The 22210-nt window shown below is 47.8% G+C and overlaps 1 protein-coding gene across 1 annotated transcript; it reads right to left on the bottom strand.

Annotated features, from left to right (window-relative positions):
- Nucleotides 1-220: 220 nt before the first annotated feature.
- Nucleotides 221-17810, bottom strand: Asrgl1 (asparaginase and isoaspartyl peptidase 1). Its single transcript, XM_042675790.1, has 8 exons — nucleotides 17713-17810; nucleotides 17076-17626; nucleotides 16098-16295; nucleotides 5706-5848; nucleotides 4969-5126; nucleotides 4297-4415; nucleotides 2256-2366; nucleotides 221-1416 (listed from the first exon to the last, which is right to left on the bottom strand). The coding sequence occupies exons 1-8, from the start codon at nucleotides 17808-17810 to the stop codon at nucleotides 1208-1210; spliced, it is 1587 nt and encodes a 528-aa protein (XP_042531724.1). The 3' UTR covers nucleotides 221-1207.
- Between the last annotated feature and the right edge of the window lie 4400 nt (nucleotides 17811-22210).

Here is a 22210-nt window from a genome sequence, read left to right as displayed (position 1 = left end):
GTGTTGGTACTGCCAAATGGTGGGTTTGGTTTTTCCATAACCCATGCAAAAACTGAAAAAGTCCTGTTCTGAAAAATTCCTGACTGTCCTGTCTCCATGGCCTCCTCAGCTGGAAGAGACCCCTTATCTCCAACACCTGCCTGAAATGGGGGACCAGGGCGTGAGAGGTTTTGTCTCTTCTGGGTCTTTCTGTCAACAGTGACACCTAACCACGCTGTTATTCTTTCAAAATACATTTTATTTAGTGGCATGTGGAATTGGAAGTTAAGCAATTGCCTTTCAGAGAAAAGGTAAACCCTGATACACTAAAGAAAAAAAAATCTGAAACAAAACTTGAGTAGCTATGTCAAATGTCACAGCAGAAATACCATGTCCAGTGCAGTGAGACATGGACAGGAAGACACCCTGCCAAGGAAATGGCGTTGCCATGACAACCAGGCTAACCTTCCATGAATGAGGGTTCACCCCATAGCGCTGGCTGTTAGCCTGGGCCTTAGTGAGCCCAGTGTCAGTCTCTCCCTGCTTCTGGGAGAAGCCAGAGAGGTCCTCAACTCATCCCGTGGGGGAACACCGGGTGAGGGGGCTCGCCTGACTACCGGGAAGACCCTCGGTCTTCAAATTCCATCCCTTATGACCCCTCATCTCTAGATTGGGGAGCTAAGGGGTCCTCTTCAAGGATCTGGACACACATCTGTATTATTCACTCAGAGAGGAGCTGAGCTTTGTTAAGAGAAAAAGCCTTGTTAGATGAAAAGTGTCTCCCTTAAAGGTGTTGCGTTCTTTTGCCAAGTGGTCAACAACGAAGTCTTTAATCTTTTGCTATCCACCTGGGCCTGGCTCAGCAGCTCTGCCATGGTGGCTCCCGGACGCGGTCCCCGTTCCTAGGCCCTTGCCCTGCCCGCCTTCCCAGGACTGGCCTCTGTGAGCATGGGGGCGTGCCCACCCCTGAAGACCCTCCCTGCCCTGCGCCAGTTCTGTGGGGTTGCCAGTGATCGCGGGCTCTCTTTCTAGCCGTACACAATAGAGATTGCTCAGGAAAGGCCTCTTGCACTCTAGAGGCGCCCACCCCCCCAGATGCTATTGACCCAGGCAACAAAACGAGGGACAGAATACGTGAGGTTTCCATGTCTACTTCTAATTGATCAAGCTACATCTCCACACTGCGCAGCTGAGCTTCACCTCCGAGCTAGCACCTACAACCTGGTCTTCAAGAGCACATGTCTGTGATGGTGGTCTCGTTAAGGTCGATGCCGGCGTACACCTTGCCATCCTGTGCGGCTGCCCAGGGCATGGAGGTGGAGGTCCATCTGGCTGTCCATTCTCCTGTTTTGGTGATCATGATGAGGCCACCTAAGCCTTTCACTCTCGACTTCATGTACTCCAGTGACAGGTCAGCAGCCTGCTCCACTGACTTTCCTGAACAGAAAGGAAGGAGAAATAGAGCTGAGCCCTGGTGGTTCATGCCTGGGATCCTAGCTACTCAGGAGGCTGAGATCTGAGGATCAAGGTTAGAGGCCAGCCCAGGCAGGGAAGTCTGTGAGACTCTAATATCCAATAAACTACCAACAAGGCTCCAGACGTGCAGCTGTGGCTCAAGCTGTAGTGCTCTAACCTTGAGCTTTAAAAAAAGGCTCAGGGAGGGGCTGGGAAGGTGGCTTGGTGGTAGAGTGCTTCCCTAGCATGCATGAAACCCTGGGTTCAGTTCCTCAGTACCATACACACAGAAAAAGCCAGAAGTGGTGATGTGACTCATGGTAGTGGTAGAGTGCTAGCCATGAGCAAAAGAAGCTCAGAGACAGCGTCCAGGACCAGCAAGAAGAAAAAAAAAAAGGAAAGGAAAAATAATACTCAAATCTGATAGAAGCATCCTTTAGAGATGCTGATAGGCTCTATTTCTCTCTCTCCTTCTCTCTCCCTTTCTCCCTTCCTCCCTCCCCCCTCCTCCCTCTCTCTCTCTCACTATCCATCTATCCTGATTCCGAGGCTTAAACTCAGAGCCTGGGTGCTGTCTCTTAGCTTTTCTGCTCAAGGATGTGCTCTACCACTTGAGCCACTGCTCCACTTCTGACTTTTTGGTGACTCATTAGAGATAAGAGTCTCATGGACTTTCCAGTCTGGATGGCTTCAAATTACAATCCTCAGATCTCAGCCTGCTCAGTAGCTAGGATTGCAGGCATCAGACACAGGAGCATGGATGAAATTGCTTTTACAAACTCACGGTCACCATTCATGAACCTGCTCCCTGCTCTATGTACCTTGTTCTACGTGGAAGAGAGCGAGTCTTGCCAGATTCACCTTCAGGATGCTTTCTCCATGCCCCGTAGTTGAAATGGCTCCAATGTTATTGTCAGCGTAACCTCCAGATCCTGCTCAAAAGAAGAGACTGGTTCTAATAGAGCAGTAACAGCTGTTGGCACAAGCCTGAATCCTAGCTACTCAAGGAGGCTGAGATCTGAGGATCGTGGTTTGAAGTCAGCCTGGGCAAGAAAGTCTGTGAGATTCTTATCTCCAATAAGTTACAAAAAACAAAACAGCTGGACACGGAGCCGTGATTCAAATGGTAGAGGGATGATGAGGGAGCACCATGCAAAGGCACCGAACCCCTGAGGATAGCGCCTCGAGACTGAGCCTCAGGGAGGCGGGGGTCCCACCCAGGTATTCACCTCATATTTCTCAGTGGGTCACCCCCTCCTCTTCCTTGTCTGCTCCACATACCCCACACCTGAACAAGAAACCCTCTGACTGAATCATGACCAACAAGCATGCCGGGTGCCGATGTCTCACACCTGTAATCCTAGCTACTCGGGAGGCTGAGATCGGAGGATCATGGTTCAAAGCCAGCGCAGAAGGAAAGTCCATGAGACTCTTTTTTTTTTTTTTTTTTGTCGGTCGTGGGGCTTGAACTCTGGGCCTGGGCACTGTCCTTCAGCTCTTCAGCTCAAGGCGAGCGCTCTACCACTTGAGCTACAGCGCCACTTCCGGTTTTCTGGTGGTTTATTGGAGATAGGAGTCTCACGGTCTCTCCTGCCCGGGCTGGCTTTGAACCGCGATCCTCAGATCTCAGCCTCCTGAGTAGCTAGGATTACAGGCGTGAGCCACCAGCGCCCGGCTGTCCATGAGACTCTTATCTCCAATGAACCATCAGAAAACTGGAAGTGGTACTGTGGCTCAAGTGGTAGAGTGCTCCCCTTGAGCTGAAGAGCTGAGGGACAGCGCCTAGGCCCGATGACCCCCACCCCACCCACACACAGACAAAAGAAACTGGGCACCGGTGGCTCACGCCTGTCATCCTAGCTACTCAGGAGGCTGAGATCTGAGGATCATGGTTCAAAGCCAGCCCTGGCAGGAAAGTCTGTGAGACTCTTATCTCCAATAAACCACTAGAAAATCAGAAGTGGCGCTGTGGCTCAAGCGGTAGAGCGCTTGCCTTGAGCTGAAGAGTGCAGGGACAGCGCCCAGGCCCAGAGCTCAAGCCCCACGACCAACAACAACAACAAAATTCTTCCTTACTTTATTCTTGGACTAAGAAATTTTAAGGCCTTTTTCTCCATCATTTCTGTGTGTGCTCATGCACAGAACACATCAGACTCCTGAAGCCTTTCCCTAGTTGAAATGGAAGCATTGTATTAACATTTGCCTTAATGAATGAATGAATTTTTATGCTAGTCCTAGGGCTTGAACTGAGGGCCTGGGCACTGTCCTTGAGCTTTTCTGTTCAAGGTTATCAGTATGCCACTAGAGTCACAGCTACATTTCTGGCTTTTTGGGGTACGTAATCTGAGACAAGAACCTCATGGACTTTCCTGCCTGTGCTGGCTTTAAACCGTGATCTTCAGATCTCAGCCTCTTGTGTAGCTAGGATGACAGGCGTGAGCCACCGGCGCTCAGCCTCTTACACTGTTACTGTGAGCCCAGGCCTGGGAAGCCGCGTCATGTACGTGACCCTCTGTGCGTGAGTGCACATCCAGAATCCGGAGTAAAAGAGAAGGCAGCAGCCACACGGCAGCCTGGGACAACTTTAGCATTCTCTGCCCCTGAATCCTTCCCCAAGACATGCCCAAATTTAATATAGAAGAAGGGTGACTACTGGATGCGGACACCTTGCTCACAGAGGGGCACCAAGAACCCCTGCCCACCCAAACACCATTCCTCAAAATTCTGAAAGCTGTCACCGAGGAGAAAGGAAATGGGAAATGATGTAAGCACAGCACTGTGTGACGGGGGGGGGGGGGGGGGGGGGGGGGGGGGGGGGGCGGGTTGGTTGATGAAGAGGAGCGGGGCCTCCCTCAGTCCTACCTATACATGGAGAGTCTCCAACTCGGCCAACCATTTTATTAACGATGCCCCCAGTAGAGGTTGCATAGGCCAAGTTTCCTCTGCAGTCCATGGCAACAGCACCCACAGTTCCCAGGTGTCTGTGAGAAATAAACAAAAAGAATGACAGCCAGAAGATGACACTCCACAGGAAACAGCATAGCTTCACACCACCTTTTAGCTTCCTGTAGTGTACTGTAACATGCATGGACGGAAAACACTTTGAGCCAAACATTCTAGGTTCAAAGAAACCTTTACTTATTATTATTCTGCACAGGAAAGTCCACGAGACTCTAATTAACCAGCAAAAGGCCAGAAGTGGAGGTGTCACTTAGTGATAGAGCACCAGCCCTGAGTGGAAAAAGCTAATAAAGAGCACAAGGCCCTAGGTTCAAGCCCTAGTTTCCCCTCCTCAGCCCCAGAGCATCTAGATAAATGACATGGCCACGCCCCTCAATCTTCTCTCAAATCATGTCAACTTACTGGAGTTACGGTCCTACTACTCATGTGAGTCGGGTAAGAAAATGGATGAAATGGAAGAACCAAAAAGAGCAGCTTTTCCATTATTTAGTTTAAAAGACATATGCAATGTAGGAAGGAGGAATCTTCCCAACTTTCCCACATGCCAAGCTGGCAGGATGGTGGGAGACTTACTTTGCACAGTCTGCTTTCTGGGCACCGAGCTCTTCCTTCTCTCTTTCCAGGTGCTTTTTGTTTCTTGTGGTTATAAGTTCTTCTACGGGGATTTGCTGGACTCCCATGTCCTGTGCGAATTTTGCAGCCCCTTGGTCAGTCAGAAAGCAATGAGGTGTCTGTACCAGGAGCAAAAGGGAAAACAGGTTTGTGGAAAAAAAAAGTGTTTTGTACTGGCTTGAACTCAGAGCTGGGTGCTGTCCCTTAGTTGTTTTTTTTTTTACTCAAACTAGCACTCAACCACTTGAACCACAGTTTCACTTCTGGCTTTTTTGGTAGGTTAGTGGAGATAAGGGTCTCACAGAGGGCGAGGAAGGTGGCTCAGTGGTAGAGCATTTGCCTAGCAGGCATGAAGCCCTGATTCCAATCCTCAGTACCACATACACAGAAAAAGCCAAAAGGGGCTTTGTGGTTCAAGTGGTAGTGTGCTAGCCTTGAGCAAAAGAAGCTCAGGGACAGTGCCCAGGCTCTGAGTTCAAGGACCAGCCAAAAAAAAGAAAAGAGCCTCACAGATTTTCCTGCCCAGGCTGGCTTTGAACCACAATCCTCCTGAGTAGTTGAGATTACAGGCGTGAGCCCCTGGTGCCCAGCTTCTTCTATGCAGTTTTCTGACAGTGATCTCAAGGGCAGGCTCCTTTCACCACCAAAGCACAATGGTTAACGGTGAGCCAGGCCAGAGTGGCTTTAGTCCCACATACCTTGTCCATAACCAGCCGTGCGAGCTTCACAGGGTTGGCAATACAGCGCACGGCCGACACTGCTCCTGAAGACAGATCCTTCCCGTCCATGATACTGGCATCCATCTCAATGTCTCCATTTATGTTCAGCACAGACCCACAACCTACAATAGGGATGAAGGGAGAGAACTAAAAAGGGAGGGAAGGACTAAAGGTGCGGCTCAGTGGCAGAACACCAGCCTAGCAAGCACGAGGCCCTGAGTTTAAATCCCAGTACCACCAAAACAAACAAGAAAGCATTAGAAAAAACCACCTGTTTGATCTCACTTCCATCCTTCTTTTATTCTGTTACCAGATCTGACTGGGCACTGGTGTGGGTATGGTTTGTTCCTCAACAGTTCAGGTATGGAAGGAAGCCTGGTGGAGTATTGAAGAGGTAATTAGGTGGAAGAGGATCAATGCTGATCTGGTGGAGTGTGGGAGGGTTTTGTAGGGGTGGATCAGGTCCACAACATGGCAGTAGCTTTTTTGTATGTGTGTGCTGGTCATGGGGCTTGAACTCAGGGCCTGGGTGCTTGTCCCTGACCTTTTTGCTCGAAGCGAGCACTCTACCACTTGAGACCCAGCTGCACTTCTGGCTCTTTTTGTAGTTTAGTGGAGATAAGAGTCTTACAGGCTTTTCTGCTGGTGCTCCTCAGACTTCAAACTGTGATCCTCGTATCTCAGTCTCCTGTGCAGCGAGGATTGTGGGTGTGAGCCCTGGCACCCGGCGTGACAGTGGGAGGGCAGGACCGGCCTCGCCGGTCTCTTACTTCATCGCAGTCACGGATGCGTCTGTCACCAGACGGAGCAGATGGTGGTGCTATGCTCTTGAACCTCCAGAACTGGGAGCTAAATAAACTTCTTTTTAATTGTTTGTGTGTTTGTTTGGTGAGACCCAGGGTCTCACCTATACTAGGTAAGTGCTCCACTACTGAGTTGCACTCAGCTCTTTTTTTCTTTATAAAGTATCCTGGTCAGGATACTTTATTGTTACAGCAAGACTATGAAGACTGAGACAGTACTCTGTGACCTACTGAAGCAAAAGTAGTAGCCCTTCTTGATCTGGTCTCTCTCCAGGTGCCTGCACCTCAAAACACGGGGCTTCTCCAAGCTACTCTGTGCCTTTGCCAGGCTGCCTACCACAAATGCTTTTCTCTAATTTCCTCTGCTTTGATGCTGCTTAAAAGTCTAGCTATCTCTGAGTATCTATTTTCGTCTATAAAATGGGTAAGAATGGGCTGAGAATGTGGCTTAGTGGTAGAGTGTTTGCCTAGCATTCGATTCCTCAGTACCACATACCCAGAAAAAGCCAGATGTGGCACTGTGGCTCAAGTGGTAGAGCACTAGCCTTGAGCAAAAAGAAGCTCAGGGACAGTGCCCAGGCCCTGAGTTCAGGCCCCAGGACTGGAACAAAACGGTAAGAACATCTGCTTAATTCTCATAGCCACCCATGAGGCAGATGGATGGTAAACACCTGGAGCAGTGCCTGGCTCACAAAGACACCAGTAAGTGTTGGTTGCTTTGACTGTGAGCCAGTTGAACAGGTGGTAAACCCCCCCCCCCCCCCCCGCACTCCCAATGATCAACCATCTGTCAGGCCAAGTGTAATGGCCTGTCACTGTCTGTGACAGCCATTTCTCTCTGCAAAGGTAGTCACAGACATTGATGCTTTTGTGAGGTGTCAAGCGAAACCCAATGTTGCAGAAGCAATTATTTTATGGATAGGAGAGAGATCATTCAACTGGGAGATTTTAAGAGACTGATAATATAAACAAGATTAGTTTCTTAAAAATATTTTCATGAATCTGAAGAAGCCTAAAAGCAATGTAAACTGCTACTTGGTAGAGACTGGGCTATTCTGGTACTTGGGCATATCACCAGCTTCGCTAGGGTAGAGCAAGTGACTAAGGAAACTGACCCCCAGAACTTCATTTGGGTTATGGAAATGTTCTTTGTTGCTAAATGATTGTTAAATAAATTATTAGAAAGGAAGCAAGTGAAGCAGAATTATGTTTCCCTCCCTCCCTTCTCCCTTTCCTCTCCAACCCTCCTTTTCTTCCTTTCCTTTTACCTTCAACTCTTCCCTCCTCCCCTCCCCTCCCTCCATCCTACTTTCCTTTCTTTTTTTGCAGTGCTGGGATGGAACACAGGACCTTTGCACATGCTAAGCAAGTGCCCCACAATCACAGAGTCCTAGACTAATCATTGTACACACTGTCTGAGGCATACTAGAAGACATTGGGGGAAGAAGCACTAGGAAGTATTCCATAGGCCATGATAAACTTCATGAGGAAGGATTAAATAAAAAGCTTCTGGGGCTGGGAAGGTGGCTCAGTGGTAGAGTGCTTGCCTTGCATGACTGAGGCCCTGGGTTCGATTCCCCAGCACCACATAAGCAAAAAGAAAAAAGCCGGAAGTGGCGCTGTGGCTCAAGTGGTAGAGCACTAGCTTTGAGCTGAAGAGCTGAGGGACAGCGCCCAGGCCCATAGTTCAGGCCCCACAACCGGACCCCCCCCCAAAAAAAAAAGTAAAATGAAAAGCTTCTGACCTAACATCTAGCAAGATGGGAACCTATTATTGCTCAGATAGTAGTCTGGATGACGATCTTTGTGAAAGGAGAAACAAAAAGCAGTGCTCTGCAAGTGCTTCTGTGTTCAGCTTGGATGTTTCCAGTGGAGCAGGAGCCCAAAGAAAAGCCACATTTCTCCTGAGCTGAGGAGTTGAGGGTAGAGAATCCAGGAAGCCAGAGGGGCTGGAATTTGTGAGGTAGGGTACTTGAGAGGAACATGTCACAGAGAGATGAGAGAGAGAGAGAAAGTCGGGGCGGGGAGCAAATATACTGACCATGCATGTAAGATGTGTTGGCCAGTTTTCTGTGAGAATCGTAGACTGGGTAAAAGTGAAAAGTGGTTTATTTAGATCACAGTTCTGGAGGGTTGGGGCATTACACCAACGTATTGGAGCCAGTAAAGGGCTCGAGGTGGATGGCATCACAAGGCAGGGGGTGTATGAAGAGGGAGTGACTGCCTGGCAAGTCAGAAAACCAGAGAACTACGGGACCAGCAGAAGTGCCATGAGAACCGGGTCAATCCCTTCCAAGGGCACCACAATGACCTCTGCTAGTCCTGCTCAGGGCCTCAGGCTTGCCACTTGAGCCATATCCCCAGAACTCCCAGACCCTCTTCTACTTTCCTTCCTTCTTTCCTTCTCTCTCTTCTCCTCCTACTTCCCCTTCCTTTCTTCCTCCTCTTCCTCCTCCTCCTCTTCCTCCTCCTTCTCTTTGACCTCCTTCTCCTCTTCCATCTCCTCCTCCTCCTCCTTCTTTGTGCTGGTCCTGGGGCTTGAACTCAGGACCTGGGCAATGAGCTTTTTATTTAAGGCTAGTTTGAGCCACACCTCCACTTCTGGCTCTTTGGTGGTTAAATGGAGATAAGTGTTTTACAGACTTTCCTGCCTGGGCTGGCTCCAAACTATGATCCTCAGATTTCAGCCTCCTAAGTATCTACACTTATAGGCATGAGTCACTGGTGCCCAGCAGGGGTCTTGCCTCTTAAAAGTCCTCATGTCTTTTGACATTGCCACACTGAGGGCCAACACTTGAGGCAAGAAGAGGAAGAGCCACATAAAGGATGTTGTGAAACCATTTCTGGAGCCCACATGGCTAGGAATGCCTCCAGTTCCTACAGGCTGAAGTACAAGAACTTCACAACTAAATATAGAACTTCTTAATGTGTTTTCTTATTAGTAGGGAGTGGCAGTGGGGCAAAATCAACCCAAGGCTGTTTTAGTCCCATCTAAGAAAGCTTAGAGGTAAGCTTCAACTAGATCAAACTGTTTTCTACAAATCTTACTGCTTCCCAGAACAAAGCTCAAGAATAAAGGAATACCAAAATATTCAACACTTAACAGGGAAAAACTCACAGTGTCCCATATCCAATAAGAAATGACGATATAAATTGGATGCCGGTGGCTTACATCTGTAATCTTAGGTACTCAGAAGGTTGAGATCGTAGGATTGCAGTTTGAAGCTAGCCTGGGCAGGAAAGTCTATGAAATTTATCTCCAATTAACCACCTAAAAGCCAGTAGAGCTGTGGCTCGAGTGGTAGAACTCTAGTCTTGAGCATAAAACCTCAGGGATAGGTGGCCAGGTCCTGAGTTGAAGTCCCAAGACTGGCAGACACATGAAAGAAAGAAAGAAGGGAAGGAAGGAAGGAAGAAAGGAAGGGGGAAAGGAAGAGGGAAAGAAAAAGAGAGAGAGGAAGGAAGGAAGAAAGGAAGGAAGGGAGGGAGGGAGGGAGGGAGGGAAGAAAAAAAATCAACCACATAAAGAAATAGGAAAAACATGATCTAAAATGAGGAGGAAAAAACAAAAATCAATCAATACTAACAGACTCAGAAATGAGAGAAATGACAGAACAGAAAGATGTTGAGACTTTCATTACTATATTTTATATATACCAAAACATACAGTGAAATATCAAAAGGACCCAACTAGAACTAACTAGAACTACAATTTAAAAAAAAGTCTGCCATGAAAAACCTAGTGGATGGGATTAATATTAGATTAGGTGTTTCAGCACAAAATATTAATGAATTTGAAGAGATACAGGAACAGAACCTACCCTGGCTCAAAACTCCACAAACAAACAAAAAAATACAAAAAAAAAAAAAAAAGGATGAAGACATTAGATTCTCGGGCATGGCGATACAGTCCTATAATCTCAGCATTTGGGAGGGTGAGGATGGAGGATAGTAAGTTTGAGGCTAGTCTAGGCCACACACTGAAATTCTGTCACACAAAAATTTAGAGAATCATTGAGATCAAGGACAATTTCAAGAAGCCAAATATTTATAACTGATCTTTTCAAGAGGAGAGATAAGACAGGAGGATGAAAAAAATAAGGAAATAAATTCAAATAATGAATTTGATAAAAATTATGAACTCACAGATCTGAGAAGCTCCATGAACTTCGAGCTAAACAAACATGAAGAAAACTTCACTGAGGTACAAGATTAAACAACTTACAGAGAAGAGAATCTTAAAATCAGACAGAGGAAAAGGACACAGGAAGAAAAGGAAAATGGTTAGAATGACAGATGTTTTACCAGAGCAATGAAAGGCCAAAGAGAGTGGAACAATGTTTGAAATTTCCCTTAAGGACAAAACCCTGCCATGTTGGAATTTTTCAACAAGTAAAGAAATGAACATCAAGAATTGGGCACTGGTGGCTCACTCCTGTAATCTTAGCTACTCAGGAGGCTGGGAATCATGGTTTGAAGCTAGTCTGGGCAGAAAAGTCTCTGAGACTTTTATCTTTAAAAAACCAGTAAAAAGCTAAAACTGGAGGTGTGCTGAAGTGGTAGAATGCCAGCTTTGAGTGAAAAAGCTGAGTGTCAGAGGCCCTGATTTTAGGTCTCAGTACTAGGCATGCGCGCACACACACACACAATGAAAAATGTACAAAGCAAGAAATGCTAAAAGAAGGCCTTCAGGTAAATCAACCTTAGTAGATAATGAACAGGATTTACTTAAAGGAATAAAGTGCATTGAAATAGAAATTATCTAAATAAACACATTTCTCTTTTTATAGTATATTTAAAACTGAACTTTCAAAAATAAAAAGTGACAGCATATTATATAATTTATAACATACACAGAATGAAATCCATGGCAATAACAGCATAAAGGAAGAACAAGTGGCAGAGAAGTAGCTGCTATAAGGTACTTACGTCATACCTGAGGGCAGACTGTGACCAGTTGGAGGTGTATACTACAAACCCTCAATCAGTGAAAAAAAACCCACACAAGCTAGTTGGCCAGCAAAGAAAATGAGATAGAACCACACACAGTGCTCAGTTATTCCAAAGAAGGCAGAAAAAGACTGAGAAAGGAATAGGCATGGCGCAGGAAGCAGAGTGCCTGTTTGGCAAGCAAGGGGCTCTAAGTTCAAATCACAGTACTGCTAACACACACACACACACACACACAAATACACTGAGAGAGAGAGAGAGAGAACAGGCTATCAGAAAAAAGGAGAGAGCAGACAGAAAATAAATGGCAAGATAATGGATTTATACACAAATTTATCAACATTTACATTCTATGTAAATATTCTAAACACCTGAACTCAAAAGCAGAAATTGTCAATTAGTACACACACTATATTCTGTCCATAAGAAATTTACTTTAAAACACAAATAGGTTAAATATGAAAGAATAGAAAAAAGATATATCAAGATATATCAGTGAAAGTTGAAAGTGTCTATATTAATATTAGATGACAACGCATACTTCAGCACGAGAAATATGGAATAAGAAGGACATTAAATAAAAATAAAGGGTTGATTCACATACAACTATCTATTCATCAGACATCAGAGTCTCAAGTCAAAGGAAGCAGAAACAGAACTGAAATGAGAAATAGACAAATTCACACTTACCTTTTTGTGTTCCAGGCCTGGGGCCTGAATTAAGGGCCTAAGTACTATCCCTGAGCTTTTTTGCTCAAGGCTAGTGCCCTACCACTTGAGCCACAGCACCATTACAGGTAGGAGACACTGGCATGTGGCTTTCACAATTATTTTTAAAGACTTCAATACTTCTCTTTAGAAATAGACAGGCTGGGTCTTGTAGTGAGCCACCAGCACCCAGCAAAAGAATATATACAGCCGGGTGCTGGTGGCTCACGCCTGTAATCCTAGCTACTCAGGAGGCTGAGATCTGAGGATTGAGGTTCAAAGCCAGCCCGGGCAGGAGAGACCGTGAGACTCCGATCTCCAATAAACCACCAGAAAACCAGAAGTGGCGCTGTAGCTCAAGTGGTAGAGTGCTCGCCTTGAGCTGAAGAGCTGAGGGACAGCGCCCAGGCTCAGAGTTCAAGCCCCACGACCGACAAAAAAAAAAAAAAAAAAGAATATATACATATTTTTTTGTTAGTCATAGGGCTTGAACTCTAGGCCTGGGCGCTGTCCTTAAGCTCTTCAGCTCAAGCCTAGCGCTCTACCACTGAGCCACAATGCCACTTCTGGCTTTTTCTGTTTACATGGGCCTCATGCATGTGGGGCAAGCACTGTCCCGCTGAGCCACCTTCCCAGCCCCAAGAATAAAATTTTTAAGAATAAAATTTTGCAAATAACTCTAGGCTTATTAATTAAACCAATTACATGAAACGGCAACACTGCTGGAACATACAACTGGACAACGCTCACTCAAAGGAGAAACAGATGGCCTGAATTGTTCATAACTAACAGAAAAATTAACTTAGTACTTAGAAACTTTCCATCAAACAAACAAATGAATGCCCTTCAAACTCAGATGCCTTCCCTAGCAAATTCTATGTAACACTTTGAAGAAATACGGCAGTTCCACAGAAGCTCATGAAAAACAGCTGAGTACACACTTTCCATGCCTTCACATGGAGGAAATTCTCTATAAATATGGCTTAGCTCCAGTGAATGCAAAGGGCTATTATTTGGTTGCCAATCTGAGAAAGTCTTTAAAGACTACTTCTAGGCTGGGCACAGTATCAGACCCCGGTACTCCCAGAGTCTTAGGAGGCTGAGAGAGGAAAACTACTTGTGCCCACGAGTTTGACACCAGTCTCAAGAATCAAGGAGATAGCATTAAGGGGAAAAAAGAAAGTCTAGTGCTAAAATCTGAAAGTTCTATTTTTGTCTACCAAGCTAGTTTTTAATTAACTAAGTATTATGCAACAAACAGCAGAAATCAAACGTTAATCCACATTAAAACATGACTAGAAACAGGGACACTGCTTTCTGGAACACTCAGATCAGGTGTCATAAATACTAATTACTAATTGCCCTGGAATTTGGTAACTACTTGGAGTCAGCATTTGGTATAGAGTTCCTACATAGCTTTTCTAGAGATTACAGCAGAGGCCCCTGGGAATAATACTGTTTGCTCATACTGACTTTAGCTGGAAAAAGCCAAGGAAAAAACAGAGCCAAGGTAGAGAGTATGCTGTGGTTGAGTTCTGGCCATTTCTGTCTCTAAATCCTCCTTTTCAGTGTTACTTCATCTCCCTTAGACAGCTGCAAACCAGAGGGCACACACTCAGAAAGCAGGCTTTGAGGAACAGAGCAAAAGAAATGAGAACTGGCGAGTGGTGAAATTCCCCAACCTGTACCTGTTCAGTTCCTATGGAGGAGGGACCTGTTAAGTCTATGGAATGAGAGCCCAGGCAAAGTGGGGCTGTTAGTCAAGAGATTCCACAGACACAGCAGGCTGCTCCCCCTGCTGGCTACTTGGGTTCTCATCTGGGAAATTTGGTCTCCCGCGCAATAGCCACCTTAGGGCACTGTTAGGTCTCATCCTGTGGCCAGGCAGCCTGTGTGACTTAGGAAGCTTTTCTGAGTGCTGAGAGGAGTCAAGGAGACAGAACCAAATCTTCAGGAAAGATCTGATGCTTCATTGGTTAAAATTTCCTGAAATTCTTTTCCCTGACAGATGTTGAGTGGGAGGTTATAATTCCAAGAAGTCTTTTAATCCTGAGATCTTATCTTTTCTATTTGAAAATAAAGAGGAAATCAATGTCTTTCAGCAGGTTGGGTGGTCTTTTGGTTCCTTAGTGTTTTCATCTGAGAAATAAGCATGATAAGTGCACTTAATTCACAGATTATAGTACAGATGTTCAATGCATTAATCAGGCATAATTCTTAAATCACTGCCTGGTATACAGTAAGTAGCCATATGATGATGATTCTAAAAAGAATGGGTGGATTGAAACACAAAGAATACACACCATGACTTCATTAGTAGGAAATTCTAGAGTGCAAACTAATTGATTGTGCCAGGTGAACATCAGCAGATGCCTTGTGCTGAGAGAGAAGGAACTTTGGTGAATTCCTCATACTCCAAACTGTTTTTACTTCTGATCCAATGTGTGTAGGTTCTCTCTCCAATCCCCACCAGCAGATCCCAACAGAGTGCCCATCATCCACCGAGCGTTAGATACTGGAAATTAGGGGTTCGTCCCCCAAAATTGCCCCTGCAGAGCCAGGCGCCAGAGGTTGTAATCCTAGTTACTCAGGAGGCTGAGATCTGAGGATGGCAGTTCAAAGCCACCCAGGATAGGAAGGTCTATAAAACTTTTATCTCCAATAAACTACTCAGAGAAAGCTGGAAGTGGAGCTGTGGTTCGAAAAGTAGAACACTTGTCTTCAGGAAAAGCAGCTCAGCCCAGGGTTTCAAGCCCCAGGACAGGGGGAAAAAAAGCAAAGAAAGAAAAGCCTCTCTTGCTTTCTAGGCCAATCACAAGCTTCTGCTACACACTGGAGGTTTCCTAGCCTCCTCCTTGGCTTAATTTTTTTTTTTTTTGTCACTCCTGGGTCTTGAACTCAGCCTGGATGCTGTCCCTGAGCTCTTCAGCTCAAGAAAAGTGCTCTACCACTTGAGCCACAGCACCACTTATGGTTTTCTGGTGGTTAATTGGAGATAAGAGTCTCACACACTGGCTTTAAATGGTCATCCTCAGAGCTCAGCCTCCTGAGTAGCTAGGATTATAGGTGTCAGTCACTGGAACCGGGCTACTTAGATTAATTTCTTAGATCACCTCAGGGAAACAAGTTGATCTGTCTATTATGCAAAGGATAGGCTAAATGATGCAGATGAATAGCCTGCAAGATATATAGGGTAGTCAGGGGACAATGGCTCATGCCTGTAATCTCAGGTACTCAGGAGGATCTCAGCCAGTTTGAAGCCAACCCTGGCAGAGAAGTCTGTGAGACTCCATCTCCAATCAGCCCGCAAAATATGGGACTGGAGGTAAGGCTCAAGTGGTAAAGTACCACTTGAGAGAGTACCATCCATGAACAAGAAATGGAATTGAGTGCAGGAGGCCCTGAACTGCAGCCCCAGTATTTGAGCATGTGCGTGTGTGTATGTGCGCACGTGCACACACACACACACACACACACACACTCATTTTTTCTCTCTCTCTTCTCTCTCTCAAAACAATTTGAGTTGGGTGCTGGTGGCTCACAACTATAATTCTAACTAACTGGGAGGCTGAGATCTGAAAATCATGGTGAAAAACCAACAGGGGCAGGAAAGTCTGAGGCTCTGATCTCCCATTAAGCACTACAAAACCGGAAGTGGAGCTGTGGCTCCAAGTGGTAGAGCTCAGGTGGGTTCAAGACCCATGACCAACAAAAACAAGAGCAACAACAAACAAACAAACACAGAACCTGATCAGCTTAGAAAGAGAAACAAAACTCGCGTCCACCCCCATTCCTCCCCCCCTCCCGCCCCCAGCATATTTAGTTTGACATCAAAGCCAGACTTGGAGGCACCGTCCGGCCAGGAGTCCCTCCGGGAGCGCTGGGCGCCCGGCGGCGGCAGGAGCCTTACCTGCGTTGAACTCGGGGTCGTTTTCCAGGATGGCCACGGCGCATTCCACGGCGTCCACGGCGCTGCCCCCGTCCCTGAGGATCTTGTAGCCCATCTTGGCGGCGCGGATGATGCCCTGGCGCACGCGCTCCTTGCGCTCCGAGGAGAAGTTGCTGGCTCCGCCACCGTGGACCACGACCACAGGTTTCCTGACCGTGCCTGGGCATGGAGGGGAGGCGTCAAGACCCTTCAGCCCTGACCGGGAGGCGGGAGCGGGAGGGCCCAGGGGGTCCCCGAGGGTCACGGGTCACGGGATGGGGGTACAGGGTGCGGGGCCGGGGGGGGAAGGGGTCAGGGGGATAGGAGGTGCAGGGGGCCGGGTTAGGGGGTGCAGGGGGCCGGGGTTAGGAGGACAGGGTTCAGGGGGTGCAGGAGTTGCAGGGGTGCAGGCCTCAGCGAGCTGGCTCGGCGTGCACGACTGGATTTAGTTTCAGGCCTTTTCTGGAGGCCGGTGGGGAGGGACCGGCGGGGTTCCAGCTCTGTGCACGCACGCGATCCGGGGCCTCCAGCTCCCCTCCAGGCTCCCCGCCGCCCTCCCTCTCTCCCGTCCCCTAGCCTGGGCGCCTGCCAGCCCTCGTGCACACACACGAGTGTGTGTGTGTGTGTGTGTGTGTGTCTTTGGGGGGGGAGGTTGTGGGACTCGGCATCCTCGATCCCCCTCGCAAGGCTGCACGGCCGCCTCAGTTTCCCCGGAGAAGCGCGGGCCTGGTGGGGGATGGCGCCCCCGGCTCCAAGTCGAGCCTCAGTTTCTCCAAAGAGGAGGCGTGCTTCCCGATCGCCGAGGGCCGGACGTCCCCGCGGCTCCTCCCCCCTCTCCCCGCCTCGACCCCCGCGGCCCCGAGGCCGTGGCTCCCACCCTCGGTCAGAAGGTCCTAGCTCTGTCCTTGCTCATTTCGTTCACGCCCCGGGCACCGCGGACGGCTGCTGCTCAGGACTTACGGGGGACCCCGGCGGGAGGTGAGCACCGGGCGTCTGTGGCCAAGGCGGGAGGTGAGCACCGGGCGTCTGTGGCCAAGGCGGGAGGTGAGCACCGGGTGTCTGTGGCCAAGGCGGGAGGTGAGCACCGGGTGTCTGTGGCCACGGCGGGAGGTGAACAGCGGATGTCAGTGGCCCCGGACCGAAGTGAAAACCGGGTGTCCACGGCGCCGAATGGAGGTGAATACCGGACGTCAGTGGCCCCGGCGGGAACTGAGTACCGGGTGTCCGTGGCGCCGGCGGGAGGTGAATACCGGGTGTCCGTGGCGCCGGACCGAAGTGAGCACCGGGTATCCGTGGTGCCGGCGGGAGATGAACACCGGGTGTCCGTGGCGGCGGCGGGAGATGAACACCGGGTGTCCGTGGTGCCGGTGGGAGATGAACAGCGGGTGTCAGTGGCCCCGGCGGGAGGGGCACACCGGGTGTCCGTGCTGCCAAGCCGACCAGCCAGCTTGGAAGCCGCCGCGTCCAGCCTGCAGCGAGGCCGGCTCCACAAACCGCTGGGCCAGCGACCGCTGGGGGCACAACGGTTCCGCGCCTGCGCACGAGGGCGGGGCTGCGCCGCCGCTGAGGTCCGCACAAACCCCGTCCCCGGGCCCACCCGCCTGCTCCCCCGCCCGCGCTGACGGCCACGCCCCCTCGCGTCTGGCCTCGCCCCCAGAACGGCCCGGTCTCCTGCTCAGGCTTCCGTCCAGTCATAGGCCCCGCCCACGCTGGGAGCCGGCTCCGCCCCTCGGCCCGGCCCTGCCCCTGCTCGTATCCAACCTGGGCTCCTCCCAGAACCCGGATGACTCTGGCCTTCCACCCAGTCCAGCACCTCAGCAGCAGCGGGGAGGTTTGGAGGATGGTGGGGAAAGCACTCAGTGGTTTTGTAATTGCACCTCGAAATGCAACGCAGCACTCCCTTGGGGATTGCGAGCTACTCTGCATTAAAAAGCTCTCCCCTTTACTCCTCCTCCCTTACCCTTCATCTTTTGCATATAACAGAATGATGAACTGTAAAACCATCTGTAATTGCCACACCTGTAATCCTACAACTCAGGATGTTGAGATCTGAGGATTTCAGTTTGAAGCCAGCCCAGGCAGGAAGCCCTTTGAGATTCTTGAAGTGGAGCCGTGCTCAAGTGGTAGAACGCTAGCCTAAAGCTCATGAACATGGCCTTCATGGTGCACACACCAATCTGAAATTGGCCTGATTCTGTGTGTGGGGCTGATAATCCCAGCTTACTTCTACCTCTGAGCTGCAGGATCTAAATCCCTACACTCTTAAGCTTCTGTACTTCAGATGACATTCCCCCCCCTCCCCCCCCCCCCCCCCCCCCCCCGGTGTTCCTTAAAGACTTGACAACAGAGGAACACAGTCTCGGAAACCAATGCATATTATTTGTTCACTGGAGCTGTCTTAGTAGGCAAAGGGAATGGCTCTTTACATTTCTGCTCAGTAAGATAGCTAAGATACTGGGTTAGCAATGTGGACTGAAGGATGCCTTACTCCAAAAAGTACTTTTTTGAGACACAAATTTATTTTTTCATAGCTTTTAGTTTTTTTTTTTTTTTGGTGATTTGTGGGGCTTGAACTCTGGGCCTGGGCGCTGTCCCTCAGCTCTTCAGCTCAAGGCTAGCTCTCTACCACTTGAGCCACAGCACCACTTGTGGTTTTCTGGTGGTTTATTGGAGATCAGAGTCTCTCAATCTCCAGAGCAAGTAGGATTACAGGCATGAGCTACCAGCGACTGGTTCTTCTCTCTCTCTCTCTCTTTTTTTTTTTTTTTAATGTATGGTTATTGCTAAGGTGATGTCTAGAGGGGCTACATGTCAGGTAATGAGTATATTTCTTCTTTTTGATGAGTACATATAATTCAGTCCATGCTCCTAGGCAAGGAGGACATACCAACCATGTCTGGTCAATCATAGCATTCTATATAATTGGCGATAATAATTGGTTAGAAAGCTGGGGATGTGACCCACGCATGGCCTATGTGATAACTCCTTTAGAAATGAAGTTTGGACAATAGAAGAAATAAGTTTTGTCCACTACAACTGAGGCTATTTGGGACTGTTGATGGTCATCTTTTGTACCCTGTGCAGAGAACATTTGAAGAATGAAATTATATGGTTAAAAAAAGTTAACTTTCTCCAAAGTAATATCTGGCCTTTATCCTTGGCTCCTTGAAGATAGTGCCTAAACCCTTGGGAAGTTTATTAAAAAGGACCATGCCAGGGGTTGGGAATGTGGCTTTGTGGTAGACTGCTTGTCTAGCATGCATGAAGCCCTGGGTTCACTTTCTCAGTACCACATAAACAGAAAAATCCAGAAGTGGCGCTGTGGCTCAAGTGGTAGAGTGCCAACCCTGAGCAAAGAAGCTCATGGACAATGCCCCAGGACAGGCAAAAAAAGGGACCATGCCAGATGGTCTAACAACAGGATTGTAAAAAGAAAGACCTTTGAGCAGACACAGAGGTAGGATCTCTGTGACAGTCTCTGGAGGTAGAGATTGAAGAGATTCCTTTACAAGCCAAGAAAGCCAAAATTGCAACACCTAGGGGAAGCTCAATAGAACCAAAGAAGGGTCTTCTGCTAGAGCTGTCGAGAAAGAACAGTCCTAATGATACCCTGATTTGGACTTCCAGCCTCCAGAACTGGGGAGCTGGGGGAAGGGCAGAGGGTGGGTGGGAATCTTTTACTTCTTATGTAACTCTTTGGCCAAATCAAAGAACTCAATTAATACAAGTGCTGATTAGCAATAGAAAACCATAAAGTTTTACTCAATGAGCAAGAGAGTGAAGCTTGAAGGCATGAATAATCAAAGCATGCTGCTTTCATATTTTAGACAAACAGGAGTAAGCCACAGGAAAAATGGATGTCTTATCTGAACCTGTGTACTAAATTCTGGGGAGGTTACTCTGCAGGTGGCTTATTTAGGTTCTTTGCAAGTCCCAATTACCAGTGCCTGATGATCAATACAACTTTCCAGCCTTGGTATTGAAACTAGCTAAAAGCCTGGGCATGTAGCCAGCTCTTAAACTCCTTAATGTTACCGAATAAATGGCAGGCATGGTTTCTGTGCCTACAACTATAGCCATGGACTGAGAACTTAAATCTGAGATGGTATCTGGTAGCTATTTGTGGACCAGGGGTTACGCAGGTACTTTGTGTTCTTGGAAGAACGGTAAACTGAACTTGGCAGCTCAAGCCTGTTGGTGTTCCTGTCAAACAGCCAAGATAAGAAAGTTCCCGGAAGTCTCACTTTACCGTCCAGATCTGACCAATGAATGGTGACCTGAAGTAAAATCTGAATAGTCTGGGCTAAGTTCTTCCTGAGGCTTACATCCCTCATTTGCATAACAGAGCAGAGTGGATGCTGGGAAGAAAAGTATTTACTGTAGAAGCCAGCTTATTGCTTCATTCCTTCTCAGAATACTTTTGTTTTCTACCAAAGGCTGCCTCTCCTGGGTTTGCCAAGTAGTTGTTGAAATAAAGACTCTCTTTTTGTATTGATTTTTTCCTTTTTGTTGTTGTTGACAGATTTAGTGTTCTTCTTTCCAAATTTTTATTATAAAGTGAAAATTACTTACGTTGGACCTTTTTCCTTCTGCTCTCTGGTTATGCTGCTGGTGGCTTAGGAAATTAATCCCAGGACCAGTCTTTCTACTTTTGGCTAGCACCGGTAACAGCTTACCAAACCCTTTATGTATTTATATATTTGTGTGTGCCATTACTGGGGCTTGAATTAGGGCCTGAGCACTGTCCCTGAGCATTGTTTTGCTCAAATCTGGTGCTCTATCATTAGAGCTACAGCTTCACTTCAGGCTTTTTTGGTGGATAATTGGAGGTAAGAGTCTCATGGATTTTCCTGGCTTCTAACCTCTCTCCTTAGATTTCAGCCTCTTGAGGAGCTAAGAGAGTGCCTGTAAGGTCCGCTCCTGGATGGCTAGCAGACTCCACCCTCCTCGCAGCAAAGTCTCCATCCATTACCTGCGTTACCTAGGCAACTGGGACACCTGGAAGAGGTCACATCTGCATCCACTGAGGTCACATCTGAATTTGATGTGGCCACACCTTTCCCGGCCCATACCGTACATAAGGCCTAGCCCAGGCCCAGAAGCTCTCTTGCTGCTCTTTTCTTGCTCTCTCTGTTCTATTCTAGCTCTCTCTCTGTTCATTTTTCTAACTCTCTATCCCTCTTGCTCTTCTTTTCTAGCTCTCTCTGCTCTCTCTCTGCTCTAGCTCTTTCCTCTCTCTTTCCCAGCCACGTGGAGTGCCAACCTTGCCTGTTCCCAGCAGGTCCACTGAATAAACCTACCCCTTACCTGAATACCACGTGAGTGCTGCAGTTCTTACTCAGCTACCTCTTTTTAAAAAACCTAACAGTGCCCAGCTCCAAACCTTTGTATTTGAGACTTTTTTTTTTTTACATTTTGTCTTACCACAGTTAGCATTAGATCTGTCCTAGAAAATGGTGCCTCTCCTCCCCAGCCCTGGCCCTCATCTCTCTGCCATACACAACAGATCTGTGGCCTGATCTAGTGGGTCTCAGACTTTTTGTAGGATCAGAATCAGCTGGAGTTAAAAGTCTAGCTTTGTGGCTCCTAGTCACAGACTTTTCCATTCATCAGGTAGTTGTGAACACATTCAATCTGAGATTGGCACTACCTTCTTCCTGGGAACCAGAGTAGCTGGGTAGGAGGTTGGGAAACTTGTTTACTTTTAGTTCTCTTGCAAGTGTCTGATGAATGATAAAGAGCTTTTTGTTTTGTTTTTTGTTCCTTCAGTGCTGGGTGTTGGCATGCTTAATTCTGCTTCTCTCTGGGGACAAGCTAAGCAGTCTAGGAATGATTAAATTAATCCCCAGAAGTAATTTTGTAGCAGTGAGGGGAGTTCTCAAGGTAGAGGGATCTATCCCAAAGCTGTAAAGCTATCTCAGCTGTACAACTACCACCCATGCTTCTCTTGTTTCATAACATTGCCTGTAATTTTTTTTTTTCTTTCTCAAAGAGATCTCCCCTAGCAAGATGACAGCTGTTTGGGGGCTTGTCAATTTTCAAGTTCTTGGTCATTTTTCTTGGTACCATAAGGCTCAACACAAGGTCTGACTCTC

This window comes from Dipodomys spectabilis, unplaced genomic scaffold (genome assembly GCF_019054845.1).
Source record: "Dipodomys spectabilis isolate Male_0828 unplaced genomic scaffold, ASM1905484v1 ptg000030l, whole genome shotgun sequence".
Classification (NCBI taxonomy): Eukaryota; Metazoa; Chordata; class Mammalia; order Rodentia; family Heteromyidae; genus Dipodomys; species Dipodomys spectabilis.
The sequence above is the reverse complement of the archived record's forward strand: the minus strand, read 5'-3'. Positions and strand labels throughout refer to the sequence as shown.

Coding starts and splice junctions, on each gene's coding strand:
- Asrgl1 (XM_042675790.1), bottom strand. CDS start 17,810: ATGACTGGACGGAAGCCTGAGCAGGAGACCGGGCCGTTCTGGGGGCGA. Junction 16,296..17,075: donor ACCTCCCGCCGGGGTCCCCC/GTAAGTCCTGAG, acceptor CTCCATGCCCAG/GCACGGTCAGGAAACCTGTG. Junction 5,849..16,097: donor CGACCCCGAGTTCAACGCAG/GTAAGGCTCCTG, acceptor TCCCTATTGTAG/GTTGTGGGTCTGTGCTGAAC.